Raw genomic sequence first — 23,549 nt, 5'->3', positions numbered from 1 at the left:
AATTATCTCAATTTTTCTAGGTTGTGTTTCAGTCACGGGTAAGTCACTTGAAGAGAACAGAACTGAGCGGTAGTATAAAATGTGGCTTCTTTCAAAGGCCTTTCAAGAACAAACTGCAATTTATTTTTCATTGATGACATTGGTTGTCTATACTAATGGCAATTTCCCTACATCTTGAAATCTAGTAAGAGATGTGTCTTTGTTCAAATCATAGTTAAGTCTAATGACACCTTTCAAATTACTTTACTTAAGGAGTTCCGTTAGGATCACAGGAAACAAGTGTTCTCCTCATTTCACAATAAAGGTGAGTGGTGTTAAAAGAGCCTGCAGTCATTCCTCTCTTCAGTGGTTTAACAGAGCTCAGACAGGTTCCTGAGTCATCTGCTTTGTCACATAAATTGAATCCTAGAAGAGACCCAAACCTTTTAAAGATTTGTAATATAAGCTAGATATAGCATTGGTTTTAATTATGGAAAAACAGAAAGCAAAACTTCTGTAAAGGCCTCAGAAAAAATAAGTGAGACTCACCTGACTTTATTTCTGTGTCAGACCTCTAGGACTGTAATTCTCAGCTGTAGATGTCGTTCATTAGGTTCTCTCTGCTGCTTACCTGTGATCAGCTGTTACTGAACCCTCACCCCAATAAGCTCTCCAGCTGCAGAGGCCTTCATTTCTGACTGGGACCTTGTAGACATCAACCTCTCTACCTTGTATTGAAAAATCAGATGGAAACTGATTTTTCCACTGCTGAAAATTTTGTTCCTGCTGTTGGTATGCTCGCTGCTTACCAACAGGTTTATTCTTCAAGCTGTACTAGAAACAAGAATTATGGCAAAAACCAGTTAGGGAAAATAAGGCATGTGGTCCAATTTCAGTAAAAAAAAACAGGAACTTGCCATTAATCCTTCTTTTATTTCTTGCTATGCCACTCGTTATGTATATGTGTGGCACTATTTCATTTCTTTTCCTTTCTTACCTAAGAAAATAAAGGCTGACTTTTTGGCTTCATGCTCCTCTTAAGTTCCCCATCTGTGTCATTTTTGTCAAACCAGAATCTAGCCCGAAGTCTGTTTTTTTATTGGAAGTGACACTTTTGAAATAAGCCCGACCTTCTTTTTCACCTTCTGCCAGAAGCCTTAAGGTATAACAGCAACATTTCAAGTTATATATCATTATGAATTGACTGGCACACTTCTTTAGCATGCTTGCTAAATGGCCTATAAATTCTTCTATCTAGATGAAATAGCGAGTTTAAGGCAATAGTATTTCAAAAAGAATAAAAAATAAACCTGTCAGATATGTCTTTTCATGTGATGAGACCACTATTTTACCAAGTCTAGTTCAATGCTCCTACCAAGCCATACCAAACTAATAAGCACAGAAACAGAGAAATGGTGGTGACTCTTGGGCTTAACTAATAATCTGAATGAGATTAGAGATGAAAGGCTGTGTTACCAGCATGCTCTTGCTCAGAAAGAGTACTATTTCTGCTTGTTGCTTCTTTGTCTTGCGCAAGATGTTATACCGAGTGTTGAGTAGCAAGAATCAACTGTCTTGAGCAGCTCTTTACAGAGCTTCTTGACATAAGTTCTACCTTCTTGCTTGCCCACACAGCATCTTCACATATACTCTGTCAGCCTCTCAGTATCATGTATGACCAATTTGTTTTCAAAGTCAAAATTACAGGGTTATTAAATATAATTTGTATTTGTCATTTTGTGGAATATACTGCAAAGCCAGTCAGCATCAGCTTCCAATGGAGAGGAGAGGTATTAGGAGAAGAGGATGTAGTGACATGCTAAGGACTGTTTTTAACTTCATCTGCCTTTATTTGGGAGGGATCTGGTTTTAAGCAAAGGCAAAATGCGCAAATTAATTTTTTTTCCTCAGCTAAGCATAATAACATCAAAAAGTTAAGTAAAGGCATTGACAATTATTTTAAGAATACAATATATAATCTAAAGTAGAATTCAGATTTATTAGTGTCTGAGATTAGTAATAATGATTCAATACATTGAAATGTTTTGAAAGCATTCCAACTACCTTTCCCATAATAGTAAACATTGTTGCATCAAACTGGAGAGGGTACCATTATTTATGCAGTAAGTTCTGCCCTCTCCCACAATACTCCTCTAGTCTCTGTGTCAGCTGACACCTTCCCTTTTATTCACCATCTTTATTTAGGCCTGGATGTCTAAATTGAAGTTTGACTTGATGTAAATAGTGGCATTCCGACTTCCTTTGTATAAGGTGCATGGATTCTCGTCATCCCTGAAAGCAAGTTCTGTGATTTTGATGAATTTCTGTTGCTAAATTTTCGATTTCTGCTCTTGATGGCATTGTCCAATGGATTTCTTGGTTTCCAAAAGAGGTTATTGGATTGACCTGTCTAAGGACACCTGGCATAGACTGTCACAGCCACTAAGACATCCAGCGTGAGATAAAAGTGTCCTCTAAAGTCTTTGGCATTTCAAAAATGGTTTTAACAAGCACCCTGTAATTGCTGATATGAATTTTGTCACTGCTGGTACAAAGAGCATAGCTACAGCATTACCACACTATCTCAAATGTCTAGAGTCATTGGAGAGAGGTCTGGATGGCTTTAGACCTTGCTGGATTTTGTTTTAATTTTTTCCTAGACGTTCTTTTTTTTAATAGTGGTATTTTGCACAGATTGGGGAAAGGGAGTATTCATTTTCAACACATTAAAATTAAATACTTTTGTTTTGATATCACAGGAAAACCTATTGTCCTGTAATACCTTTATAATAGTAAACCCCACCAACTGGAGATTGTTAGTATAAAAAGTAAAATTTTGAGAGTGTCCTTCTCTTACAGAGTTGAAGCCTTCCCTGGTATTCAGTACAATTGCACTATAAATGTAGATTTGCTTTCATTAAAATGAGAAAGGTAGTGGTAGATAGTCTGTTCTGTAGCACAGGAGAGCATCTCAATGAGTTATCTTTTTCTCCTCTCAAAGTTCCTTAGTAATATGAAAACTTTGATAATTTTATTAAAGTACTCTTACTCTTAAAAGTCTGTTGTTCTTAAAAGATCTTGGTATTTACCTTTTTATTTTTCTTGACTTTCATCCTTTCTTTGCACCAGTCTCAGGAAATGAGAGATTTGTATCTCACCCATGTAACAAACAGTTTGTCAGCTTCAACAACAATATATGTGTGTAATTTCAGCTGAAGGAGGGAAGCCTGGAAGGAATATTTTTTTATTACTTTTTTCCTCTTTAGCATAAGCTACGAAGAATAAATTGCATGTAGTTGTTCTCATTCTCCTACCACAGCCCCAGTCTGTCTCAGATAGACCTTACTGATCATTCCTGTTGGTCTGCAACGATACAGTAACTGTTCCAGTAATTTACTGAGTAGTTGTTCAGCACACTGCCTCAGTTCATTAATATTGAGCAATGTGAACTGCAAAGCAACTACTGCCATGCCTTAACCACTATTTCAGATAGAGACTAATACAGTATGAGGAAAACTTTTTTTTTGCTCAGGCAACCGATGTTTATATTTATAAAATACAAAATAAATGGATGAAGATGAAAATTAAATCCTCCTTTGCAATAGCTTTTTTCTGACCTGTCTCAGAAAATGCCCTGCAACAGTTGGGAGGTACAGCTGCAGGCACTTGTCTCAGCTACACAGAAGGTGCCAGAAGCCATTGAGCCCTTCAGTGAAGAGGCTGCCGTAGGCGCAGCAGGTATGTTATGCAGGTGTCACGGTTTAACCCCAGACGGCAACTAAGCCCACGTAACCACTCGCTCACTCTCCCCCAGTGGGATGGGGGAGAGGATCAGAAGGGTAAAACTGAGAAAACTTGTGGATTGAGATATAAAGGAAGTTTAATGAGGAAAGCAAAAGGCACACACGCAAGCAAAGCAAAGGAAGGAGTTAATTCATCACTTCCCACAGGCAGGCACGTGTTCAGCCATCCCCAGGAAAGCAGGGCTCCATCACATGCAATGGTGATTTGGGAGGACGAAGGCCATCACTCCAAATGTCCTCCCTTCCTTCTTCTTCCCCCAGTTTATATTCTGAGCATGACACCATATGGTATGGAATATCCCTTTGGTCAGTTGGAATCACCTGTCCTGACTGTGTCTCCTCCCAGTATTTTGTGCACCCCCAGCCTCCTCACTGATGGAGCGGGGTGAGGAGCAGAAAAAGCCTTGATGCTGTGTCAGCTTTATTCAGCAGTTACTTAAACATCCCTGAGTAATCAACACTGTTTCCAGCCCAAATCCAAAACATACTCCCATACCAACTACTGTGAAGATAATTAATTCTACCCCAGCCAAAACCAGCACAGCATGGTTGGCAGTGACACCCTCTCTGTGCATGCTACTCAGCTGCTCTGGACACACACACCACATGTGAAGAACAGTGCTGGACATCTTCGAGTGTCACTGAATTTCCTGTGCCTTCACTGCACATGCGTATGTGGTACTGAAGATTTTCATCATTATTACACAGACCCTGAGGCATCACAGTGTCTTGAGAAAAAGGTCTTCCCTCACAGCTGGTGATAAATTAATGCAATCATACTAAAAGTGAGTTGCAAGAAGGGCAGGGAAATGCGATAATTTGTCTCACTTGTTTTTTTTAATGTTTTCTCATTACTGGGTAGAATGGCAAAACAACATTAAATATTAAGTTATCTGCTAGATCATTTCTAGTGCTGTATATGTAGCAGCTCAGCATGAACATATATATACAGCTCTATTTAGATCAGCTGATTTTAAGTAGTCCTTGGGCTTATGAGAGTGTAAATATGTGAGCTTAAAAACAAAATATACACCCACATATGCGCAAAAAAGGTATTGGGTAGATCTGCACTTTATGTACTTTGTCCTTGAAATAATATAGTAAATAACCAGTGCAAACATTCTTCAGTTGCGTAATGAGTCCATAATTCGTGCAAATAGTAATGTAACGAGTGAAGACCTGAATTGGTGCCCTTGGACATCGCAAGTCTATTCATTAGTGGACACTAAGGTACAAAGCCTAAACCTGGTTTGAGGTCAGATTTGACCTGTAAGATATGTTTCTCATTTGTTTTCCAAAAAAATCTGACAGTGCAAGTGATTGAATTCTGAGAGTTAAAATAAGAAGCAGGCTTTAATGTATTTTTTATGAGCTGAAGAGAACTCATTTCTGGCAAGGCTGATGATTTATAAGGAGGAAAAAGGAGAACTGAGTCACATGCAATGAAAACAACCTATTGGTTTAAAGGAATTGTACTAAAAATTTCAAAGGCACAGCCCTATAATAGTGTCATTTAAAAGCATTGTTTCTCCAGAAGGCATTTGTCCTCTAGTTTCTCAACCATCACTGGGTATTGCTATGCCAGTTCTTTAAACTATGGTAACATTCATCCAGTGTAGTGAGTTTCATACCTGAGCAGCTTTCTGATTTTCAGTAACTGCTCATGTGTATTAAGTGGTCCCACTAGCTTTCCACTTTGGTGTTTGTTCTGCTTTAATTCAGAAAAAAATAGTGTTTTTCATTCTCAATGGTAGTAATCTCACAAAACCTTATTAAATTTGTTTTAGTTGTTATTAGGTATTATTGTGCCTTAAACCATGTGTATATTTTTAAAGTTATCTTAAATAAAATGATGACTGATACTTCCTCAAAACAAGGGATTCTAGGTCTTTCCCAGTGAAAGTACTATTGTGCTATTTGACTCATTCCTAGTTAAATTGTTGCAGATCTAAACAAGGAGTTCATTTGACTTACTCTATCTTTGTATGTGTAGTATATGTTTAATGTTATGATACAGATTTTTTTATCTACATAGTCACAATAAGCTGTAACCCATGCCATTATAAGGTTTACTTTCTATTGTATGATGCACTCTGGACATGTCAGAGGTGTTAGATAAGATATTTTATAAAAAAGTTGAGGTTTGTTCCTAACAGTGGCAGTAGGGCCGTGAATTATTTAAATCCCCTTGTCTGTACAAAGCACAACAAAATATACAATAAATATATAGATAGAAATCCCATTTAAAATCATATTGAAAGTACATTCCACATCTTACTTTTGTTTAAAAGGGAAAAAAAAAGTTCGTGCATTTTCTGTTAAGATGTGTCATGCTTAGGTGCAAATGTTTTGTGTTCCACTGGAGAGGTGAATCCTTGTTCTCCTGGAGTAAAGTTTTTCTTCCTGGTAAGACAAGGTTTTGTGCAATAACCTACGTGTTATCCAGGTTTTAATATTGCACATCTTGAATATCAGACTTGGGTTGTTTTCCTGTCAAAACTCTATGTGATGAGAGGAAGAGTCTGTTTTATGAGAGGTGGTTCTACCAATTGCTTTGAAGTCTCAGACTGTATTGCTGGCTGGCTGAAAATCTCCTGCACTCACTCTGTGAGAAGCCAGAAGATATTGTACAATTGAGGAAGACTTTTCACACTTTTGCCTTCATGAGATGGAGGGCTCATGGCCTCGAATGATTTAGTTTTCCATAGGAGCATTTTGTGTTGTTTTTCCCCTCGTGAGAAGAGAGAGATTGCAGAGAACTAAGCAAGATGTGAAAAGGGAGAATCTCTTCTTCCCATGCAAGTTCTAGATTTGCCTCTTAAGATATGTTCACTGGGCTTCTGTTCCCACCCCAAAAAATAAATGCAGTGAAAAGTGATTTTGTTATGTCTGCTAGCTAAAACATTATGGCTTCTGCCAGTGTTATAGCTCATCTATAAGGAATGTTGAGTAGGAAATTTGTTTTCTCTATGAAGTCACATGATGTGCAAAAATTGAGAACAGCTGTTTATTGACAGATGCCTTCACATGTGCAGACATAGATGTTACAGCTTCAACTGAGGCAATTCTCAAGTATGTTTCACTGTTCCTTACTGACAATCTGATTTGTGTTTTCCAACAGTGGGATGGTGTAGGACCTCTCCCAGACTGTGCAGAACCACCCAAAGGAATCCAGATGCTGTGGCACCCTTCAATAGTCAAACCCTACCTCACACTTCTTTCTGAGTGCTCAAATCCAGATACGCTGGAGGGGGCAGCAGGAGCACTACAGAATTTGGCTGCTGGGAGTTGGAAGGTAGGAATATTAACCCAATATGTATTTCCGTTTCAATTCAGAAGCAACCCTACAGATGACAGCAGATTGGTGATATAATGTATCTAAATGCCTCTGGTAGTGGAATAACTTTCTATTTTCACAGAACTATCTGCAGTGAAATTTAAGATATTTTAAGTCTTAGGTAGTCATTTCATAGCAAATGTCAGCATACAGCAGCGAAGATCACGCTGGTCAAGTCAAGTATGAAAAATTACCACTGAAAACCAATACCCAAATGAGGAGAAGCAGTTCTTTATGAATCTGGGTGACAGAGCCATGAAAAATGAGCCAAAAATGCTACCAGTGGCAATCAAATGAAACCATATTGTTTTGTCACTGCAGAAGCTGGTTGACATTCTGTCTCTTAGGAGAAACCAGGGCACAGCAGAGCAAGATATAAATGTTGTGACACCAACACAAATAATCTTTCCATCTACTTTTTTTAAAAGTAAGACAATAAAATACATCAGCAATATGGTTAAATATGTACAATGAGCAAGGAAATGCTCAATCAAGCCACTCTGTTTCAGCTAATCCTACTTTTCAATTATATTCAAAAGATCCATTTTTCTCTCCTGTGTTATTTGCAGTAAGAAAATACTTCTAAATTTAGAACGGATGAGTAAAATTCAAGATAACATTGAGCTTGGTTTACTTTTTAGGGCAATTCCTTCGTTACTTTCCTGATGGTAAACTGGTTTAATTGGATGAAAGTACTAACTATCTAATCCTGTGGTGTAACTATAATGCATTGATTTAACTCTCAGCAGGAATTTTTCTCATTTACTATGAAAACACTCGTGTATGTGGAAATGCAGTTATCAAAGTTATGTCGCAGAAGGTATCCTGTCGGGGTTTAAGCAGTTGGGCATGTGATATGTGAATACCAATGTAATTAGGCATTCATTTTGAAATGTGAATGCTGACACCAAGAAATTGGGGTTTTTTTCCCATGAAGTTCTATGGGAAGTTGGGTTAGCACATTCACTGAATCTTCAGAGGCATGTGATTTTGGATATTTTTAGAATTGTGTTCCACCAAACTTATGTTTTTAACTGTTGCATTCAATGGCATGTGAAATGATTTAACAAAGTATCTGTGCATTGATTTTTGTCCTGTGAAGTGCTATGTAAATACTGTGCCTGAAAATCATTATCCTTTTATTATTCTCATATTGTAGACCACATCAGATTGTGTAATCCTGGGCAGAAACACAATAAATGTCTTCTATCCGTCTGGGAATGGGTGTAGCCCTGGTCCAAGTGGGAAAACAATGCATGCATATTTTCCAGGACTTAATAGAAGTGCTAAAACCCAAATGGTGCCCCTTCTCCCATTTCTAATAAAGCTGTATACCTGTCATCCTTTAGTTGGCAGAAGTGTATAGGGAGAGGAGGGAAGGCTCTCCGGAGCTCTTTGGCAAGTAGTGGCTTAGAAAAACTGTTTTGAACTTTAATACTGTCTGTGCTGATACCATGGGAAAAGCTCAGTTGTTCTCGTATTGCTCTATTTTTCTAAAGATTCACCAATTCTATTACAAGGGATGTGCAGACACAGAATGAATATCCTTAATTTCACATGTCATACTAGCCATTTTTGTGAGGGGAGTAATCCTCTTTGGGGATTACATAAGCACTGATGTTTCCACCTTTTGACCTCTCCTTTCCACTGCTGCAGTCTAGATATAAAATAACTGAAATAAAAGATAGAAAATTATTAAAAGAAGAGGTTATTCCTAAGGGAGATTTTAATTTTTTTAGTTCCTCTAAGAAACTGTAATTGTATAAAGAATGGAAAAAAATTTTTTTTTTTTTTTTTACTTGAAATCTTTCAAGAAGAACTTTATGATGGACTGAGAGAAGAAGAACAAACTGCATGAAAATAAATACTGTTGCAATTAATATTAATAGCAATAGCAGCTGTGGGCTTTTTCTAATTAGCATTATTTTAATGCTAGGAGAATCTGAGACTATTTGAGGCACACGGTGCACCAGATATGCTCCCACACTACTGAAGATACAGTCTCTTCTGAAAAAAAATACAGCACAGTTGATATACTTGCATAATTCTTTCCTAGCTATTTCACCCTTTTGGTTCCTCTGGTACAAAACTGTTTAATCCTCTTGGGTGACCAAGAGGTCACGTTTTTAACACAGGCAGTGCTTAGCCAATGCTATTACAGAGGGGAAGTGAGCTGATAAAAGGAAGCCTGAATAATTTTTTAAAAATAAAAAGTTGTGTAGGGGATTTAGATATATGTCTGCCACTAGAATTAACAGACAATATGTGTCTAAATCCCTTAGACTACTTTCGAGAATTTTGAACACAAAAAGAAAGTAGTAGTATGTAGCTTTAAGGATTAATAGCTCAGAGAGGCTAAAAGTTTTCATTATTTCAGGGAATATAGTTTCTCAGTGATACATACACACAAAATCAACACATGCACATAGTGAGACATAATCTGTAGGACATTTTTAGCACTGCTTCAGTTGCAGGAATTCCTTATAAAGCCAAATACTAACATAAAAGAAAAAATGTCACATACATATATTTACATACAATTTTTCTGTGTCAAAATGAAACATTTGGACTAAGGACTTGCTATATATTACCCATCTGCAAAGTAAAACTTGTGGATTTTTTTAAATGACTAATAGAATACTTGGTCTATGCAATTATTATTAGAACAAAGAGAATCTATAATGAATCAGAGAAGGAGCATCTTGGTGACAAGTATATTAACAGGTCCAAATGAAAGTTTATCAATAAAACAGGATACTGATTTTGAGGTATGAGGAAGAATATTTTCAGTGTGAAAATTTGACCAGGCGTAGATCGCATCTGTGTATGTTTACTTTGGTGTATATTCTGGTTCTGAAGAAGATTGACAGTTTATATACAAAGCAGAACTCATTTTGGAAGGGGCTGTTCCAGATGAGCATGGACATTGGTTCATCTCACTGTTCTGTATCGAAATGTCGTTACACAAGGACGACACTGGTATTGGAATCTGAAGGAGAAGAACCATCTCTGTCATGGAAAATTACATGCGTATGCTTACTGAGATCTCTTATTCAGGTTCTTACTTGTTGCATCTATGCAAAATGGAAGTGCTGTTCTGTAATAATATCTATGGAGACAGTCAAATATGTAAGCCTTTGGGGAAGACTGGACAAATTAAAGTTTACCACATCACTGCCAGGGTACCACTTAGTTTAAGGTCTAACTGCTGCCTTGCACAGTGACCTGTAAAACCAGCACCAGGTCACTGCATGTCCGTATCCTGATGGGGTTGAAGGCTGCTAGTAACACACACTCGAAGTACAGTGCCACCTGACAGCCTATGGGTCAGTTTGTCAGCACTGTACCTGCATGCACCTACCACCTTCTGCAAAACTCAGCTGATACTTGAGGTTTCAGAATCACAGAATATTCTGAATTGGAAGGGACCCACAAGGATCATGGAGTCCAACTCTTAAGTGACTGGCCCAAATGGGGATCAAATCCGTGACCTTGGTGATACTAGCATCATCCTCTAATCAACTGAGTTAATCTCAGTCTGTACCTGGGACTGGGTGGTTTTCTGTCTGAGGGAAGTCATTGCTTCCCAAAATATTTATCATATCAAATCATAATCATGGTAATTTCACTGTATTCTAAACATCCTGCAAGGCAGAAGGAGCAACATGTGAAAAGGATGGCTATTGGTTTTGGCTTTACTTCCTTTCATTGCCACCCTGAGATATTTTCTTCAAAACATAGACTTTTTCTAGTTATACTTAATATGAACTTGCATTTTAAAGCTGCTTAGAAATAGGAAATAAAAATCTTGGGAAAATACATTCCTCATCAATCTTAGCTGGAGTTTTCCCTAAACAAATAAAGTTTCAGACATTGCCTTTGGAAGCAGTGGAAATTCTTTACTTCCCGTTAGGTGGTGACTTTTCATTGGGAGCTCTGTTATTTATCTTTGCAACTTAATTTGGATTTAACCAAATTTGTGCAAAAATGCACAAATAAAACAAAAAATAGGGGATTTGCTGACTCAGCTATATTCTGAAGACAACTGCCTGCTTATTAAGAAATCTCTCCCACTATAAGCCTTCAAACCAGAAGTTCTTTCTACAACCTCATATCATTATTTATTTCAATACCTTGACAAGAGTCATTCTGTAAAAGATGCTATTTTTATATGTAGTCTGGCATCGGTATTTTTCCTCGGATGGTGGGAATAAAAGTTCTTTCTAGTTTTCACCTCGGTCAATAGGCTATTAATGCGTTAAATCTCCTGAGCATGTAAAAACTTATATGCAAAATGTCCTAGAGTTAACAATGTCAAGAATCCAAGGTTATGTCCCTTCTGAACAAAATTAACCACTCAGACAGAAAGGAAATATTGGGACATTATTGGGATATTATTATGTCTGTATTTATGTATCTGACAGCTGAATTTAGGCTGATGTCAGTTTATTTGCCAGAGACATTACCACAACACTGCCATACCTGTTGCTGTGAACTCACAGAATCATGAAAGAGCTGAGGTTGGCAGGGACCTCTGGAGGTGACCTGATCCAACCCCCTCCTTAAGCGAGGCCACCTAGACCCGGTTGCTTAGGACCATGTCCGGATGGTTTTCTGAATGTCTCGAAGAGGGGAGACTCCACAACCTCCACTGGCAACCTGTGCCAGTGCTCAGTCACCCTCACAGCGAGAAAGCAATTCCTGCTGTTCTGCAAAACTCCGTGTTTCAGTCATTGCCCATTGCCTCTGTCCTACAATATTATCTTTTCTATTACATGCAGTTGATAACAGTGTTGTCACCACAGGTAGAATTTCCTTAGTTTTGTGAAACCCTTAAAAATAATTTCTTCATTCTTGTGATCCTGTTTTGTTTTAAAATACTATAATAACTTCTATAGGTAATACCTATCTTTTAAAACCAGGAAACAAGATCTACTGTGTTTCTACTGACAACATCATGGGTTACGTTAGAACAGGTAACACACCTGCTCCAGGCCTTGGTTAGTCCCATCTGTGCACCCAGCCTTCTGTCTCAGTTACTTTGTCCTGAGCTCCAGCCAGAGCTCTCCGTTCAGCCAGGCTGGTGGTCTTCCCCACTGGATCATCTTTCAATGCTTGGGGATGACTTGTTCCTGTGTTTTTAAGACTTTCTTCTTGAAGAATGTCCAACCTTCCTGGACTTCTTTGCCCTTCAGAGCTGTCTCCCAAGGGACTCTGTGAACCAATCTCCTAAACAGCCCTAAGTTTTGCCTCTGAAAGTCCAAGGAAGCAGTTCTGCTGATCCTCCTCCTTACCTGTCCTTTGACTCTGTAACATGAGGAGCAAGTGCTGTTCTGTTTAAGTCGATGTCAGTCTCCTGAGACTATAGCATTCCTTGGCTAATTCTTTCTAGCTCCTTTCCTTTCAGTTCCATTTTTGATCATACTCAGCAGGGAATAAGAAGGCTCTCCAGTTAGACAACTCCATGTCCTCGCCTTTGATCCCCCATATACAGGTACAATACCCATGTGAATGGGGTTTATGGGTCATTGGCCTGATCTCTTGAGATAGCTAGATGCTGTCTCAGTCTTTGTTCCTTAGACAAGCAACTGCATTGATTTTGTTAATTCTGACCTAGAGAAATTTGACTCTCATGGGAGCAAGAGCTCCATTAAGTAAATTATTAGATAAGGAAACTGAAAACATAAAAGGGACCAATTTAGACACAAGGTCAGTGCAACTGCTTCAAAGAGTAGTATGAGAAGAGTTTCAAGCTCCTTACCATCCAGACACTTGCAGATAATGAGTAATTATTTTCTAAAGCAGCAAACATCTAGGTTATCAGTCGTCTCTTATCAGGCAAGGACACATTTTGGGTTCCTTGCCAGACTTTTCTGTTTACTCCAGTTACTTACAAATTAACCTTTTGGAGTTTCATCAGGCTGTTCCAGGAGAAAGTTTTTTGGATTACAATGAAAAGGCTTGCTTTTGTTTTCTCCAAAATAGTAGTATTATGAATCTTTATGTGATAGGATGGAGAAGACCACTTATAACACATCACATGATCAACAAAGGCAGACTTTTTAAATAACCAATGCTTTATTCTGTCAGGAATTCTTACCTGGGTAGAAACCCCCCATAGATGAGGCAGCATCAATTAATACAGGGAAATGTATTGGCTCTGTAGGAAGAAGATTGAAGGGACAGGACAATACTGAAGAAACAAGACCTGCTGCTGCAAATACTTGTATCACAGACATCATGAGGAAATCAACATGGACATCAGTACATGGAATGGGAGCACAGTAGTTTATGGTGACATCATGTTCAGCATAGTCCCTTATTAGAAGCAGCTTGCTTCCCATCAGATATGTCACTTTTGTCTTAAAGTGTTTCCTTTTTAATTATATTAGTTACAATGTTTGGAATACTGATTTTAGTGGTTCTCAGACCATTTTGAATACACAGTACATACTTGTACTGTGGAAACAAGAATGGTGAGGTGCAAGGGCAATTCCTTCTCAACTTCACCTTCTTATTTAAGATAACTTCTGTTAACACTGTTTTATTTTTCTCTAGTTTATTTATTTAACTGTATATCTTCACCTCCTGTATTTTTGCCTTTCCGTTTAAGAGAAGAGTAACAAGTTAATGCTTTTCTCTTGTCCCAACACTAAGATGTAAAGAACTTACTGGTGGCCTACCAGGTGGAATAATTTCTGAGAACAAAGCACTACAGTCAGGGAGCAGAAAGTCCCTGGGAAGTCTTTCTGCTCTCTTCAGAAATTGCAGAAAGATAATCAAGATTTCAGAGCCTTCCTCTGTCAGGTAGTATGACTTCTTAGGGATCCTGTAATTTTCCAAGTAGAATATAAAAATATTTTCTTTTTTTCCTGATACATATATTACATTGAGTCTGATCATGCAGAGAGGAATATTAATCTTTGATTTTCATTGATCTTTGATTATTAAACATAGTTCTGTTTCATGGTCTATTGTTTCACTACTGTTAGCAGATAGACCCTTTCTAAGGCTTTCCTAACAGACCTTTCCTGATTCTCTTGTTAATTCAATTGCTTTGTCATGCTTGCTGCCCTGATTTAACTTTCATGTTGTCATTTATGTCTCTTAATATTCAATATCTCAATAGTCTTTGGGTCACAGTGCTGAACTATACCAATACAATGCAAATTCTAGTTAAAACTGAAGTGTGTGATGAAATATTCTGGAGACACTGCAGTAACACTGATGTCAATGGCAGGAAAGTGAATCCATTTAAAATACCAAGTATACAGTCTTGATATTCCTTAGGTTCTTTGCAGGGCTTTATTATGGTATTTTTTTTCTTTTCCATTTTGTGCTGGAAATCTTTTCATTGTTTCCTTTGCTCTCCTGTGTTGATGCTTCATAGAGGAATAAAGAAAACCATAAGAAACACTAAGTCACATGAAAAGGGGAGATTTCCTTGACTCTTAATGATTTATTTGTCTGTCAGTGCCCCAGGTAAGCCGAGACCCTTGTGCCTGACCAGTTTGTCAACATCTCATTATGGGAACCCTTCACTGAACAATCCCACTGGAGTGGAGAGTGATTTGACTGCTCTTTTCAGGGCAGCGTAAGGGAGACCCCTCAGTGGCTCTTCCCACTTTATTTGAATGTGTCACCCGCTGCCAGCAACTGCTGATGCCTGTAAAGGACTCACTCTAGCAGTTTATGGAATAAGAGTCTTTATTGTCACAAATTGTGTCAGTTTAAGATTCGAAGATTGCCAGTGCAATTACCTGACTGCAAAAACGTATTTAAAGCAATATACAAACAAGCTCTAATCCCGATAGCAACATTCAGCATGTGTAGACTATGGTTCTTACCCAATAGGTGTCCCTACAGGGGGAGAAGACAGGTTCAGACTGTTGACTGATCCCAGCACTTACAATGGAGTCTTCCCTGATTTTCCCCCCATTCTCAACTTACTTTTATACTATTTCTTTCTGTTTAAGTGGAGCTTGAGTGACTTCAGTCATAAATATATTTGTTTCTGGTTGGTGTAAAATCCTTTCACTTCTAAAGATACAGTCAAAAAAATACAAGGCGCATGCCCAGTGGGGTGTGGTCATACCTTGGAGGCAGGTAACTTTGAGATGGAGGTGTGCATTAATATTACTATTAGGCTTTAATGAACCAAATTCATCTGAAGAGAGAGATTTCACCAAAGTTTTTCGCTCGGCAGCAGGACACCTTCTTTTATCTCCCTAGGTTACAGGTGCTATGTGGTCTTATCAACTGCAAAGTACTATGTTCCCCTCCTGCAGGGATTTCCATGGAGGGAGACTGCAGCATCTCCACTCCACCCTCCATTCCATCCCCCTTAACAGGTGTGGATTTTTGTATGGGGAGTATCATGGAGCACATTGACTGCATTCCATCCAGAGAGTAACAGATGCATTTTACCCTGTGATTTCTGTGCCATTGTAACTTCTGTTAGGCTGTGAATACAGCTTCTTAGTTTCCCCTAATTTTTACCCCCAGCCATCTTCCCACATGCTAAAAGGAGTTAATTGACTAAAAGCTCTTCAGTTCTTCTGAAAAATGTAAGTAAGTCTTATCTAGATTAATTAGTCTTTTGTTGAGTTTTAGCCTAATGTAATCTTAATCCCTATGGGCATTCAGCTTTGAAAAGGGTCCTTTCTAATAATAACTGACAAACAAAAAAATAATTTTCAGGTTTACTGTATTTTTCTACTTAATTACTGTGACAAAAATAAAAAGGGAAGTACTAATGAAAGTGGACATAGAGTTCCACTACATACCTTCAGAGTGATATATGGTAGTTATGCCCCCCAAATTCAATTATCAGGAAAGCATATTCATGCACAGATTGTGGCTCCTTTGCTTGTCTCTGATAATTTAGACTCAATAATACCCTTAGCAACAATAATGATTTTATTTTATTTTCTGGCTCCTTGTTCCCTCTAATGTGTTTGCAGTTCCCACAGGAGCGCTTTCATTTTACAAACTGAACAGTTATTTGATCATTGACACTGCCACTGATTTGTGGAGTAACAGGATGACTAAGTATATTGGCAGAGTGCCTCATTTACTTAATGATAGGCAACAAACACTTTGTCTCTTTTTTATGATTTTTCATCTCTTTGCTTTTATACTTCACTGAACTCCTATTAGCAATTGACCTACAATGTGGAAATGCAGGCGCGTTCCATGATGGCTTTAGGCAAACGAAAAGATCATCAGTATACTCCAGAGCGAATCAATTTTTCCATTCTCTGCAAGAATAAAATAGCCATTTTGAGGCATCTCAATTTGAGCTTTCCTGAAATCCACACAGCGCAGCGTAATTGCTTGCAGAGACTTGTCCTAATTGGCAGTTTAAGAAAAGAGAACCAGACAGTTCTTACCACTTTCCACATGGAAAGTTCTCCAGAGACTGTTGAAACAATTAATAGGCTTTTCTGTCTTTCTGCCTAAGGTTCATGACTTGAAACAGCAGAAGAAATGATAGCAAATCACACACTGAGGAGTCTGTGAGCTTTTCCCAAAGCAGATGACATCCTCTGGAAAAAGACAGCTTGGGAGGGAGAGGAATGCCCAGGGGAGAGGAGAGGTTTCATACATGCTTTTCTGTAGTTCTCCCATTGTTTTATGTGTATGTGTGCATATGTGCATCTATAAAACATTATATCTGAATTTTTCCCCTGTGAAAACTTTGGAGCTCTATTTTTTACTGTTGTGATCAAATTAATTGGTTTATTACAGATCCTGAAGGCTTGCATGTCATTTATTCAGTAAGGAGGTTTATACTTCCTCTTTTTTTCATATTGAGTTATTTCAGTGATTCTCCTGCAAGGTCTCCTTCTCTCCCTAGGGTTAAAAGAAAAAGATTTCTTAATTTGTTGCTTTTAAACTTTTGTTTTGGAATGGATGAGGAAAATACTACATCCCAAGGAGTCTGTTGTAAGCCTGGTTTCATGAAACAAGTGCTTGTGTTTTCCCTTGGTAGCTAAAAAGAAAAATCAAGGGAAAACTGTTTACTGAGGTTTTAGTATGAAGGTTTTTAAAATATAGTGAATAATCTAAAGGATCATTTTAGATTCTCTCTGGTATTGAATAGACACAAATCAGCTTTTTTTCTCAAAACAAACGCCCCCACTGATTCCCCACATAGTCCATTTTGAAGATGCTACATCTGTGATGTATTTCTGCTATGAATGACAGCATCTTTCAGGATATTGTCTGATAGCTTGAACTCTCACCTCAACCAGACTCACTCCTTTCTCAAAATATTCTGACTGCCACCATGAACTCTTACTCTGACAGTCACCCCGTAATCACAGCAGACACAGCAGAGGCCTCCCCAGGGAGAGATGTACAAAATACAGCATTTTTTAAGTGCAAAGAACTATTTCTCATTTCCCAGCTGCACCTGAGAATGTGTTTAACTGGCAGGTAAATACATATTTATTAAAACAGGAAGGTTAGAAATGTTCATTTGGTGTTTTCATAGCATCCTATATATTTAATGTCCCATTAGATTTGAAGTGTAGGAAAGAATTTTTCAGCAAACACTTTCTGTTAAACTCATTGATCCTTAAGATGTGTTTTAGTTTTTTATCTGATGATATACACTGGTTCTAGAGAAGAGACTGGAGGAAAGACCCTGGAATAAGATCAACCAAGAGTCTTGCTACCACTTCTCTCACCTAAGAGCTATTTGCTTTGCTGCAGAAAATGACAGCACATTTAAGTTTTAGACACATTATTGTGCTCAGTGATGCTGAGAACCCCTTGTCTAACTTACCTGACTGGAAAGCTTATCATAACCATTATCACTTTCATCTACAGCAAAATCCAACTGGCTTTTGTTATGCACAGTTACTACAGAGAAGAATTAATAAAACAATATCCTTAAATGCTGGTTTCTTTTCCTTTTCCCCAATTTCCCCTGAATTATATCACCTGAAATGAATTTGCACTCCAGATATTGCAGTATTGCAGTTCTTGTCTATCTCCATATCTACTGTTCTTATCATACATATATATTCCAGGTTTTGCTATTCAGGGCACCTATCTATTATATAAACCGATTCTAGCTTTTTAAAGTGATCACAACTGTGGTAAGTAGAGACTATATGCAGGGGTTAAGCATGGTCTGCTGACAGAGGATGTGCTTACCTTTTTTAATGCTTTGTTTCATGAAATTTGTTTTTACTCTGTCTGGTAATGAAGTAACACTATTGCAATGTAATTATTCTTATGGTGTGATTTAACTGTTCCTTAAGGAAGGTTTGTCAAAAGAGAAGGGTCATTGTGATCTGAAAATCCTAAGGCTTATTATCCTAGTTTCTGAAATATTTGAAATACTTCAAAAGTTAAGGCCTTCCAGAATTTGTCTTCACCTTCCAGGTACAATGGCAAGATAAGTGTCCATGCCATGGCACTGAAAGGAACGAGATGCTCTGCTTCAATGATTTCCTTTCAACTGTCAGTACAAGCAGCATGAATGTGAACTTTGTGAGAATTCCAGAGAAGAGTTCATGAAGTGGGAGGGAATATGTGCCTAGTGATGGTTTGTTTTGAAGTGGGCTATGCTGAGGAGATCTGCACATCCTGCAGGTGTCCAAATGTCTTAAATTTGGCAATACCCATAGATTTCAAAACCACATGGTTTTGGTCTTGTTTAATTTTTTTGCAACTGCTGGAGCTAACAGCAGAATGGAAGAGGGGATAGTATAGCTAATCTTTCATCCCTTTGGATGCCAGGAACCCCAAGTTGTGCAGCACTGGATGGACTGCCTAGTCACAGCACACTGCACGGATCCCTTGTTGGCTGGCATGATGATCTTTAGAGCTCCTAGAGGATCTCTTAGAAGTAAACAACTCTATTCATCATTTCTGTTGTTAGATAAAAAGGATGTTTACATGAGAACATTCTGCACTCTTTGATATAAGGACAAGGCCACGTCAGTGGTGTCGTGACCAACTGTCAAGTGGGAGATGCTTAGGGGCTTCTTTGATAGAATCAGCCACTGGATTTATCCTGCAGCCACATGATACAGCAGCCAGGCACAGCACAGGCCTGCACCACCCTCAGGTCAGCTCTTGAGGGAATCTAGCACCTCAATGTACAATAGTATTCCAGTTAGGATCACTACAGGTGCCAAAACCACATATATTGTTGTCCTCATTTTTCCTTCTGAACTAGTTGACAATCACAAGAGAAATAATGACAGCATTTTCATGTTTGTAGACTGAATAATTCTTGTGGTAATAACAAAGAAATACTCAGACCTCTTGACTATGCTTTGTAGTATACATCTTCTAATATATATTTTGTTGGTTTAGCAGTAAACAAGCATCATTAGATGTTGCATATGAAATACTGATGCAAAGTAAATCATCTGCAGACTTGGGCTGTAAAAATGTAACCAGGTGTGCTAGGAGTAAAGTCAATTCATCATTTAATTTCTCTGTCACCATAAAAAATTAGCACAGATTGCCAAATCAAGTGGTTGCCTAGCATCATAAATGCAATTATTTCCCCTCTTTTGAGTTTTGCATCCAAATGCTTCTGTAACCCCTTACTCTGTTATAACCTCAGATGCCTTGCTTTCTCTAGTGGATTTCTCAGTTTCCTCACACTCTCCCATGTGTCTTTGCAGTGGTCAGTGTACATCCGTGCTGCTGTCCGCAAAGAAAAAGGATTGCCAATATTGGTGGAACTGCTTCGAATAGACAATGACCGGGTGGTATGTGCAGTTGCTACAGCTTTACGAAACATGGCCTTAGATGTCAGAAATAAAGAGTTAATAGGTATGTTCTTTCCAAAAAAATCTACATGTTCTGTGGGCTTGGGGTGTTTTTTCCAGTTTTCAGCAGAATGAGGACAATGAAAACTATTCTTCTCACATTTCTAGAACAATTTATTTAATTCTTTCTCTAGTGTGTCATATTCAGATTTTTTGTGACAGTGTGCTGGTATATTGGAAGGAATTGTTAAATTAATTAAACATCATGCAATGTTTCTCATGCTCTAATCTCTGTAAGAAAAGCAATGGCTTTGTTCTGCTTTAGTGCTTCATTCCTAGGCTGGCAGTAGCAGGATCTAAGTACTCCTGGTCCTCAGATTACCTATTGCAAGCAACTTTGGGGTCATGAAGTGACAAATCATAAAAATCTTAAGATAGTTACAGGAATTTATGGGGCAGATTAGTAGCTCCAGCAAGAGAGCTGGGAGATTCTTAATTCACAAACATATACAAGTAAGGAAAAGGACAATAATTTATGTAAAGCATTATTGCCCCTGAATTTTGATTGTATGGTAAGCACACGTCTTGGGAGTTTGGACTTTTTTAATTTTGTGTAGGTTTTTGGTGGGGTGTTTTCAGCTGAAATTCATCCAAACACTGTGGATCGTTAAACTTTTATTTTCATGTTCTGTCTTTAAAAAATAATCACTTCCTTGATCTTGAACTATTTCAACAGTCATGACAAAATTATTTCTACTTCTGTACATTAAAAGCATATTTTGTGTTCATTTTTGCTAACTTGTTCATTTGTTATCATTACAGCATACTTCTCCTTCTCTGATTTTAATTCCAGAATTCCACAAATAGATACTTTGTTCATAATGTTTGTTATTTTTATCCAGTGCTATCTTAGGGTTAATGCTTCCTTACAGCAGCGCTCTGCAAGTTGTTAAAACAAGCCAATCACAGCTCTCACATGTTGTACTAATGTTCCCAAGTCTGCAAATTTTTTTTAGGAAAGTAAGACTATACATGTGAAATTGACTGTCTTATCTGATATGCCATTCAAAATACTGGTTAAATTATGGATAATAAGTTTGCACAACCTCAAAATTTTAATATTTTGTTAAATTCTTGAAGAACATGTGATAAAAGCAAAGATTAATTAAAAAAAAAAAGGTGGGAAAAGTCTGTTGAAAATAATTACCTAATAAATGTATGTAGCCATCTAGTAATAACTGTACAGTGCTGCTCAGTTTGACGTTATTTGTAGAGTTATTTTGAGGAATTGCAATACAAATTTGCTGCAGTTTAAAAACCGTCCAAACATGCCAGTATGACAGGGGAATTATGATTATAATTCTTGTACCATTTCAGCTGTGATCTTTGTATGTTCATTTCATCACTGAACTTCAAAGAAACTAATAACAGTCATTACTGCTCTTGTCCTCGAGTATTTTTTAGCAAATAGGGCCTATCTTAAGACTGATTTTCAGAAATGCTGGAACACCGCATTGGTCAAGGATTTCAACTCATGTTGTAGGCCATCCATTTTTGTGATATTGCAGTTCCGCGTATTGCAGGATGCCTTAGCTGTTGTTATGGAAAGGAAGATTCAAAAGGGGCTTGCTTTATCAGGTTGGTTGCTCAAGCATCTTTCTGCCTAAGCAGAATTGACATGGTATTTGTCTTTTCTCTTTGCGACTTTTATTTGTGCATCATATTCTTGCGGTGACAAACTCTACCTCACAAGCTGTAATTTCCCCCTAAGATAACCTTTTTTTAAAGGTGAATTTTCCAACTGTATATATTGTAAAATTACATAGGTAGAATTGAGTTTGTTGAGATTTTTAATGCCTATATAAAGCTTTCTTTTCAGTGGTGCTGTCATTCATTCCCAGCTGACAATTTTTTACTGAAATGTGCCAGAGAATGATATATTTTTTTCTGCTCCTGCCACATAGACCATAAATCAGTGTTGAGGCACCTGAAAAATATATCAGAGAGTTTGCTAAAATCGAGACTCACCTATACTAAACTACAAAACAAACAAAAAGACACCTTTTTCAAATGGCCAGAAGTTTCATACTAGACTTCACTAAATTGACCAATCTGCTTTGTTTTCCACACAGATCGATCAACTGTGTTGTTATATTGCTGAAATTGGAGCCAGGCTTCTCTATAAATTATCTGAGCCATCCCCATAGTAGCATTTCCTTTATTTATAGTGAGGTCTTCTTTCTGGGTTTCATTTCAGGCATGCTCCATGTCTTTAAAAGGACTCTTTTTTTTTTTCCTTTTTTATAGCTTGTGTGTTATGCCATGTGTCCTTTGACCAAGACAGTAGACATATTCATCTTTTTTCATCCCAAAATTAAACTTCACTCAGACAAAAACATGGTAAAGCTGACCTACCTAGTACTGTCGCTAGGTAGTTCAGCACCCAGTTTTCCCTCCTTGGGCATACTGCCCAGGTTTCTGGTCACGGTCAGACCAGCTGCTCCTCACAGGACTTACCCTCCAGACCCTTCCTCAGCTTTGTTGCCCTTCTCTGGACTTGCTCCAGCACCTCAACATCCTTCTTGAATTGACAGAATTGGACAGAGCACTCAAGGTGTGGCCTCACCAGCACTGAGTACAGCGGCAGAATCACTGCCCTGGTCCTGCTGGCCACACTATTCCTGATACAGGCCAGGATGCCATTGGCTTTCTTGGCCACCTGGGCACACTGCTGGCTCATGTGTACAAAATAGGACTTGTCCTCTTGAAGTAAAATTTGGAACTTGTATTAGTATTACGTTTCATACTGTTTACTGATAAGTCCATAGGGTACAGCTGTAGTGAATGCAAAGCTGGAGTTATAAAACTTCAATGCACAGTTTTGTGCTTCAAGTCTTTCTGTTAGTTTTCTTTTATCCTGACAATGGTTTCTAATGCTGTTCTATGTCAATGTTGATTAAGAGAAGTATTGTACAAGTAATTGAAAAGCGCCATTCTTTCTCTTGGCCTGTATTTTTGTGTTTTGTTTTTTTTTTAGAGATTAGCAGCATTTTAATCACTCACTCTTGAATAAAGGACAGTTCCACCTGAAGGTTTTTGTTGACTTCTTGTACTTCGTAGAAAACAAGTCCCTATGTATCTCTGCCTTTAAAATGTGTAGGGAATCCAGGTGTCTCTTCAGGCGTCTAGATTCTAGGGATTTTGATGGGATAATTTGAACTGTTGTAATACTTAAAACATCTTTATTGTGACTATTGGTGTAAAAGCTTGATTCAGTAAAGTTAGTAAAAGCTTGATTCAGCTTGATAAGTAAAGTTAGTGGTACAATTTCGTCTGCCTTCACAAATTTTTGAATGAGGTCCTGAAACAGAACCTTTAGCAGGGGTCATTTTTAAATAATTGTTCCTGAGCTGGAGGCTCCAAGTGTCAGTACTGAAGGATACTCCATTCACTACTCATCTGTCTGTAATGGAGTTATAAGATATACACAAAATTCAAGGATAGCGTATCAATTAAATTGTTACTTAATATGTGCTAGAACCTACTTAATCTTGCTAGCTGTCTAAAAGTTCATAATCCAATATATAAGATATCTGTATTAGACTACCTTATAAGTGACTGAGAGAGTCACAAAGGGTGATTGATTTTATCTAGCACGCGATAAAACGGATCTCACCCTGTATTACCATC

The 23,549-nt window shown here is 37.9% G+C and overlaps 1 protein-coding gene across 12 annotated transcripts in view; it reads left to right on the top strand.

The window, feature by feature from the left end:
• CTNND2 (catenin delta 2) overlaps positions 1-23,549 on the top strand; it is a 632,676-nt gene that overhangs the window by 545,051 nt on the left and 64,076 nt on the right. For all 12 annotated transcript variants that reach the window (XR_010432020.1, XM_064661566.1, XM_064661477.1 and 9 more), the window contains 2 exons: positions 6,904-7,077; positions 19,773-19,923. Coding sequence is in view for 11 of the 12 variants with exons in the window: in XM_064661566.1 (XP_064517636.1) it covers positions 6,904-7,077; positions 19,773-19,923 (325 nt within the window). In the remaining variant the exon portion in view is untranslated. The remainder of the gene's footprint in view (positions 1-6,903; positions 7,078-19,772; positions 19,924-23,549) is intronic.

The sequence above is a fragment of the Pseudopipra pipra genome, chromosome 1 (genome assembly GCF_036250125.1).
Source record: "Pseudopipra pipra isolate bDixPip1 chromosome 1, bDixPip1.hap1, whole genome shotgun sequence".
In the NCBI taxonomy this organism is placed as follows: domain Eukaryota; kingdom Metazoa; phylum Chordata; class Aves; order Passeriformes; family Pipridae; genus Pseudopipra; species Pseudopipra pipra.
This window is presented reverse-complemented; position numbering and strand designations above follow the sequence as displayed.